General features: G+C 37.1%; 1 protein-coding gene across 1 annotated transcript; it reads right to left on the bottom strand.

The window, feature by feature from the left end:
* Positions 1 to 271: 271 nt before the first annotated feature.
* Positions 272 to 8,197, bottom strand: CLEC4D (C-type lectin domain family 4, member D). The gene is made up of 6 exons (XM_006875493.1): positions 8,170 to 8,197; positions 6,524 to 6,613; positions 3,297 to 3,401; positions 1,927 to 2,078; positions 683 to 798; positions 272 to 419 (listed from the first exon to the last, which is right to left on the bottom strand). The coding sequence occupies exons 1-6, from the start codon at positions 8,195 to 8,197 to the stop codon at positions 272 to 274; spliced, it is 639 nt and encodes a 212-aa protein (XP_006875555.1).
* Positions 8,198 to 8,408: the final 211 nt, after the last annotated feature.

Genomic DNA, 8,408 nt, shown 5'->3' with positions numbered 1-8,408 from the left:
GAGAAGTAAATACCGTGAAATTGTATCAGGAAAATAAAGATAATAAAACCCAGATCCCACAGACAAGATGATTCCTTCCGCTGAAATGCTATGCAAAACCACAGAGTCTCTAGTCAATTGAACAAAGATCTACAAGGCCATCAAGACCAAAAATGTTTTATGATCCAGCACGTGTTCTCTATTACAAGCATGTGTGCACACCATATCTTAATGCAATTAGTTCTTCTTTCCTGTCCGCATCACCCCATCACGAGGACCACTTCAGAGGTTTCTAGTTTAGTACCATTCCAGGTATCTTACAAATTCTTCTTGTCTTCAGGCGACAAGGAACATCATTCCAGGCCCATTTATTTTCTGCATTAACAAGGACAACACAGTGTTCTTTCTTGTAGTTGTTGGGTTCACCCTTATGCCAGAATCTAAAAGGAAAGAGAAAAGAAAGCAAAATCATAGGTCAGTGACAACGTACAGAAAATCCCCCAGGTGAACTATTGAAAACTGCACTGTCCAGTACAATAGTCCCAATTCACTTGTGGCTGTTGTTGTTGTTGTTGTTAAATGCTGTCAAGTTGGTTCCAAATCATGGTGGTAGGGTTCTCAAGGAGCAGCTGGTGGGTTTGAACTGCCAACCTTGTGATTCACAGTCCAGTACTGATCCTCTAGTCCCAGTATATATACTTACACCACCTTTGGGTTAAATGGCGTGCCATCCATCCAGTGCCACTGGCCTTCAGTGTTCTCATCTGTAAGTCCCAGGAAATAGGAAAACTGTCTATCCAAAAAATGAATAATAAAGTTCTGCATAAAAAAGGTAAAATTTCCATGAGTATAATCCTCCACTGAGTTCCTTTCATATCAACTAATTCATCAACAAAATTGCCAATAAATTATTATTATAAAAAATATAAAATTTTATAAATATATTTTACTTAATCAAGTAATGGCTGTTATGTTGGAGAAAGGGGGAGAAGGTCAGATAGATAACTGATTAAGTGTCAAATCTTTGGCATCAGACAGATCTGTTTTCAAATTCTGCCTGTATCATTTGATAAGTAAAATTAAGAAGTGCTTTAATCTCACCAAACCCCAGTTTTCTCATCTACAACAGGGACAACCTCACTATTCCATAGGGTTAATAGAGATCATACTTATAAACCTCTTAACCCAATGTTTATTAGGGTTGGATTTTTAGGAGCTTTTGTTTTAAAAACCTTCATTTGCTTTTGTATTTCATTAAATTCCATTTTATTCAATGAACCTGTGAACCTGTGGGCTGAAAAACTGTGGAGACAGAATTCTCCAGGAAAGCCTGCTACCAAGAATAGACTCTGGTTTATGTTACATATACAAAAATAAATTACATGAAGAAATCAATTTTAGTTTACTATTTTAAAAATAAATTTAAATTTACTTTGAGATCTCCTCATTTAGAATTAGAACCATATACCTGAGTTCTTTTCCTATGCTTTATCATGACATGATTCTTTAGTTCTGATTAATTATTCATTTATTCACTTACTCACAAAATACTTATCAAGACCTATTCATTGACCAGAATATTGGGGATGCAAAGATGAGTAGGGTATGGCCCTGGGTCTCCTCAGTGTAAGAACCCATGGAAGAGATGAGTAGGGAATACACACTTAGAGTCTGCTGGAGTTAACTGCCAAAAAGTATCATGAAAATACCTCTAACTTAGGTTAGACAAAGTGGTGTAGAGAAAGTGGGATCGTGGTCGAGAAGTTTTCTGGAATAACTCCTGTATCAAATCTTCAAAAGCCAGAAAACATTGACCATATGAAGAAAAATGGGAGAGCAGGGTAAAGCATTCCAGGCAAATGGAATAGATTGAAGCCTAACAATCTCTCTTGCTCTACAAAGAAATTCATACCAGCAGAGGGATGCTGATGTGAGCCCCCAACATACCTGCTCGGCCTCTGTGCTGATGGTCACTAAGTTGGCTCCCATCCCTGTACAGTTCTGTGCACTCTCATGCCAGGTCTTGTTGTCAGTAAGAAAAATATAGCAATTAGACTGGAAGACTCTCCAGCCAGCAGGACAGCAATTCCAGGTGAGCCCTCAGGTGAAAATTGAAAGAAAAATAGTTACAAGAAGCATTTCACCTGTAACAGATTGGGTAAATCGTTTTCTGCCTAGTATCCAGTCTGATGGTGGAGGTAGTGATGTGCAGTGGAGTTGGTTCCAACTCATAGAAACCCTGTATTGGCTTTCTGAGGCTGTAAATCTTTATGGGAGCAGAAAGCCTCATCTTTCTCCTGAGGAACAGCTGATAGTTTCAAACTGCTGACTGTGAGATTAGCAGCCCAATTTGTAACCACTGCACTACCAGAGTTCCTAGTATCCAGTTTACCACTGTGGAAATAAGCCCAAGATTACCAAAAGCATGCTCCTTCCTCAAAATTCCTGAAAATTACAATTCTAAATCTCTTCTAAGCAGAAGCATTTGTATCACAGAATGACTATGAGATAATTAGGAAGTACTGTCTTAGCAGACATGATCATGATTCAACACCCCTACATCTGTGGGTTAATGCGCTGAACTGCGTTAACCACAAGGTCGGCAGTTCAAGCTCACTAGCTGCTCCTCAGAAACCCTATGGGTTGGAACCAACTGGATGGCACTTAACAACAACAGCAACAACATCTATTTTAGTTTCATATTTTAAGTGTTTTTATAACAAGACTTTGTACAGGGCCTTTTATCTGAAGGGAGCAAAGAACCTGCCCAAACTATCAAACATTTCCTTCTCCCCAGTAAGACTTTACAAATTCCAGAGTATTAAAAGAGACAGGCATTTCAGCAAAGCTATATATTCTAGGAGAAAACTGTCCTTATGTTATGTATGAATCAAGGGAAAATGGAATTGAATTAGTTTTCGTTTTTAATATAAAAAATAGCCCATAAATGTATTATTGTTGTTGTTGTTATGTGCCGTGGAGTCGGTTCCGACTCATAGTGACCCTGTACAGGGTTTCTGAGGCTGTAAATCTTTACAGGAGCAGAAAGCCTCATCCTTCTCCCGCAGAACAGTTGGTAGTTTCGGACTGCTGACCTTGCGGCTTGCAGTCCGGTTCGCTACCATATAGTCTACAGTTATTCAACTAAATACAAGCATGAGAAAGAATTCTATCCTAATTTAATTCTTTGTGTCAGATCCTCATTTTATGATCTTTTAATCTCTCCTAGTTTACTACTGATATTCTTTAAATGAGATTATGAGTTGGAATGGAAATAAAAATAAGAAAACTTCTTATATGCTCTCTGCTTTCTGTACCTTTCAGTTCTGAATTCTTTCCAGTACAAGTCAGCTTGCTGTAGTAATCTGGTAACTTGAATTTTCTGGGACCTGCTTCACAGCGTAGAAAGTTGTGATGAGTCACTGACAAGGAAGAAAACAAGTTTATTTCCTTCCCGATACAGTCACTTAATTAAGGAAATTCTCTTACCATAATAGTTACTTTTTCCTTACCATTACTACTTGCCATTGAATTGAGTCTGATTTTGATTTCTAACAACCCCAGATGCATCAGACTAGATGAGCACTCCATAGGGTTTTCAATAGCTGATTTATTGGAAGTAAATCTCCAGACATTTTTTTCAAGATATGTCTGGGTGGACTTGAACCACCAACCTTTCAGTTAGTAGTGAAGCACCATAATCCTTTGTGCCACCAGGGATTGATTACACCATAATAGTTGTTGTTAAGTGCCATTGAGTTGGTTCCAACTCACAGCAACCCTGTATAGGGTTTCTGAGGAGTGGCTGGTGGGTTTGAGCTGCTGGCCTTGCAGTTCAAACCTACCTTGTAGTCCAGTGCTTATTCCATAGTGCCACACCAGGACACCTAAGGCTCCCATATTCTCTTTTATTCTCACTCAACTTCTTTGTTCCAGCTCTCAGTGAATTGATTGGAAACGTTTCATTGAAAATTAATATTTTTCTTATCAGATTGCTCATTTTGTGTTTCATAAGGATAGCTGTGCAGATCTTCATGTGCTTGTACTTTTAAGCATATTTTTGTATCTGAATTTGTGTTAGAGTGGATATTTTAGGTGAACACTGGAATTGTTCTGCAAAGTTTTGTAAGACTTTTTGTTTATTTTTTAATATAATTAAACATAGAAAAGTGAAAAAGCATAAATGTATAGTTTAACAAATTATTATAAAAAAAGCACTTCTGATACTGATAACAAATATTCAAGTCAAGAAACAGAACCTTGCCAAACAGAACCATACCCCAAACACAATCAATCCACTTCCTCCTCTTTAAAGGGAATGACCCCTGAGCTTTTTAAATAATCACTTTTGTGCTTTGCTTCAAAATTTCACCACTTAACAATATATCCCTAAACCATTTAGATCCAAATCACCTGATTTTGACCTTTACTGAAATGCAGTGATACAGCTTATATTCATTTAGGTCTGACTTCCACTCTGCATCTTATTCCTAAAATGTACCCATGTTGCAGCATGCAGCTCTAATTCACCCATTGTCATTGTTGTAAAGCGATCTATTACCTTAATGCACTATCTATTCCATTCCCCATAGATAATCCCCAGTTTGTTACTATTGTGAACTATGCTGTTACGAGCATTTTTGAATATGCATACTACAGCACATGAGCAAACTCCCTACTGTACCCCCATGTGCGCAGAGCAGGATTGGACAGAGTCAAATTTTTCAAAGTGGTTACACCACTCAGCCCTCACATAAGCAGCAACACACTAGGTCTAGTTACTTCATAGCATCGTCAATATTCAGTAGCACGTTTTTCATTGTTCCCATCCTGGTGTGTTTATGATTGTAACTCAATCTGAGTTGAATTTGCATTTCCCTGATAACTAACAGGGTTGAGACTTGTTTACATGTTAATTATTTAAATTTTCTCTTTTGTCTAGTGCCTATTCAAGTCTTTGCCCATTTTTCTGTTGTGCAATCTGTATTCTTCCTATTGATTTAAAGTATTTTTTATATACTTTGCACACTAATCCTTCATTAAGGAGCACTGTTATCACAATGATTAGGTACTTGGAAAGACTGGTGGTTCATACCCAGCAGTAGCTTGGTAGATATTAGACCTGGCATGTGATCCTGTAAAGATTACAGCCTAGGAATCCTTATTGCACAGTTCTTACTCTGTCAAATGGGGCCACTATGAGTCAAAATCAACTCCATGGCACATTGCAACAACAATCTTTTATTAAGGAGCACCAGTGGCACAGTGGAGTCTTGGTGTGGCACTGTGGGATAAAGCACTGGACAGCAACGTCAGTTTGAACTACAAGGCTGGCGGTTTAAATTCACCAGCCGCTCCTTGGAAACCCTATACAGGATCACTATGAACAGGAACTAACTCAATGGCACTTAACAACAACAACAACAGTGGCATAATGGTTATAATAATTCTTCTGGTAATCCAAAGGTTGGCAATTTGAATCCACCCAGAGGCTCTGCAGAAGAAAGCCCTGGCAATCTGATTACATAAAGATTGTTGCTGTTGTTAAGTGCCACCAAGTCGGATGCAACTCATAGTAACCCTGTATAGGTTTTCCCAGGAGCGGCTGGTAAGTTTGAACCGCCAACTTTAAAGTCCAGTGCTTTATCCTACAGTGCCACACCAGGACTCCACAGCTAAGAAAAACCTATTGGGAAGTTCAACCCTATCACACACGATCACTATAAGTAGAAATTGATTCAATGGCACCTAACAATAACTATTTATTAATTATGCATATTATGATATGTTTCCTATCTCAATTTCTCCTTCTTTCCTCGCCTTCTGAACTTTGTCCTTGGTTAAATGCTGCTGTTGATTGTTCTAAGGTGTAAGAAAGTACCTCACTAGTGGGACTGTGCCTCTTAGAGACTTCTATCGGATGGGGGATGAAAGCTCTCCATTCTTTTTCTCTGGCCTGTTTGTCTATCCTTTAGGATCTTATTTTAATTAAAATAACTTTATATTGTTGTTGTTAAGTGCCGTCGAGTCGGTTCCGACCCATAGCGACCCTGTACAGGGTTTCCGAGGGTGTAAATCTTTACGGGAGTAGAAAGCCTCATCTTTCTCCCGCGGAGCGGCTGGTAGTTTCGAACCACTGACCTTAAGGTTCGCAGCCCGATTCGTAGTCACTACGCTACCAGAGCTCCTTATATTAGGTTTGGGTATTAGGAAAAGCTAGTCTTCCCAGCTTGTTCTTCTTTTCAAAGATACGTTGAAGTTCATTGCAAGTTAATAGTTTCCTGATTACTCTTTATTCATAAGATGTTGCCTTTTGTAGTCCCAGTCCAAAGTGGGGGATGCTTCACTACAGCATGAACACAGATGGTCCATCTTTCACTCCCTGACCCAGGATAGAGCCATCAAAGAATAGAAAGCTAAATATGTAGCTCTGAATTTTAAATCCAAGATCTTGAAGGCATTATGGAATGATACGTTGAGGGAAATCAAAATGACAAACAACTTACAACACTTTATAAGAGCTCCACTTTTGCCAATAACTCACCCAAACAACTTGCAATAAAGCAGGCACTGAGAAGTGAGATGAAAACTACAGCAATAATCCAAATAAGCAGCTTGGGATGTCGGTATGCTTCTAAAGGGCAGAAAGAAAAATGATCTTCTCAGTCACATAAGCTACGGAAGCCAATTCTAAGCACCAAGCTAAATATGAGAGCATCTAAAATATTTAAGAAGTCCTTGTGTAGTGCTATAGGGTAAGCACTGGACTGCTAACCACAAGGTCAGCAGTTCAAACCCACCATCCACTCTTCAGAAACCATATACAGGATCACTATGAATCAGAACCGACTCAACAGCATTTAACAACAACAAAAATAATTTCAAACCTAGAGGAGCGCTTAGAGATTTCCCCTAAACAAATCAGTTTTAGCACACACTGGTAAGTAAATCAATAAGATGGAAAATTGGAAACAATTTCTTTTTAATTTTTGAGTAGGAAAGGCTTTTACAAGCAAGATCAAAACCATAAATGCCATAAAAATAGATCATTTGGCTATATAAAAACAAAAACCTTGTTAAAAACTAAAATAATGTTAAAACATGAGGAACATATTGAAAACATTCTTGCCACAACACTAATATCCAGAATTTATAAAGAATTTAAAAATCAATTAGAAAACTAAGCAATACTTTGAACAGGAAATTCACTGGGGAAAAAAATGTGAATGTCCATTACAAAAATATGCTCAATCAGGGAAATGTAGACTAAAATATCAATTGTTTAAATGTACATTGAAAATATGCAGTATTGGCAAGACTGAGAAAAAATAAGATCTATTAGTAAGGATATATATTCTACTCCTGATACTACAAATCAAAAATCAAAATCAATTTAGCAGCATTTATCAGTTTTTAAATGCACTACGTTTGCCACAACAATTTGAAATCTTTAGACCTATTCTATTAATATAATTGAACTTATGCATTATTTGTAGAAATTGTAAACACTAACACTGGAACCTGATACTTACATGTGTATTATCAACAGTACAAAGTTTAAATTATGTAATATTATACAATGAGATTCTTTACAGTAGTGAAAATAATCATGTATTACTGACATAAAAGAAATTTTCAAGATATGTTACATAAAAAGTTGTTTTTTAGAACCACTGTACAATATCCCAGTGAAGTTTGCTATAGTAAAGTAGTGAGAAATCCAATTTTGAAAGTATGAATTTCTACATTGGTTCTAAATATTTCTAGAACTTTCATTCAATATCCTCTCAATACAAATCCTTTTGTGTCACTGAAGAGAAGCAAACAATGAGACAGTCAGAGTCTCAGATACATTATGCGCCTAAGTGTGTTTTCTACACCTCTCTTCTCTCTCTTCACTTCAAAAGAATCTTCCCAAATTATTCTCATTCTTTTCCCTATTATTTCTCTTTTACATATTTTATCTCCTCTTGTGGTCCAATCTACATTTTGTCAAGAAGTTTCTGTTAACTTGTCTTTTTTAATCTATCTGTTGCCTTCCTCCTCACTGAAGTCATCCTCATTTCCTTCCATCTCCTCCTCCTTCCCACTATCATCTTCACTCTACACAACTACCATCAATTCATATTTTCAACTCTTAGTTATAAATCTATCAGCTTTTTTGAAAATGGGAAGAGAAAAAGTACTCACTTTTACTATGAGATTCCTCTATCACCATTGTGTGTTAATTTCTTTGTTGCCTTAGTGCTTAGGAGAACTGGGAGCCTCTTCTATTTTTTTTCCAAAATATATTTCCTGTATTTTGTGGATACAGAGAATATATTCAGAAATACTTGGTGAATTTAGAAAGTTCTAAATATAAATGGTTAACTCAAAGAAGAAGTGTTTCCAAAGACGGGAGTTTCCTTTAATTCACTCTGGGGCAAAAA

This window comes from Chrysochloris asiatica, unplaced genomic scaffold, assembly GCF_000296735.1.
Source record: "Chrysochloris asiatica unplaced genomic scaffold, ChrAsi1.0 scaffold00328, whole genome shotgun sequence".
Lineage (NCBI taxonomy): Eukaryota > Metazoa > Chordata > Mammalia > Afrosoricida > Chrysochloridae > Chrysochloris > Chrysochloris asiatica.
The sequence above is the reverse complement of the archived record's forward strand: the minus strand, read 5'-3'. Positions and strand labels throughout refer to the sequence as shown.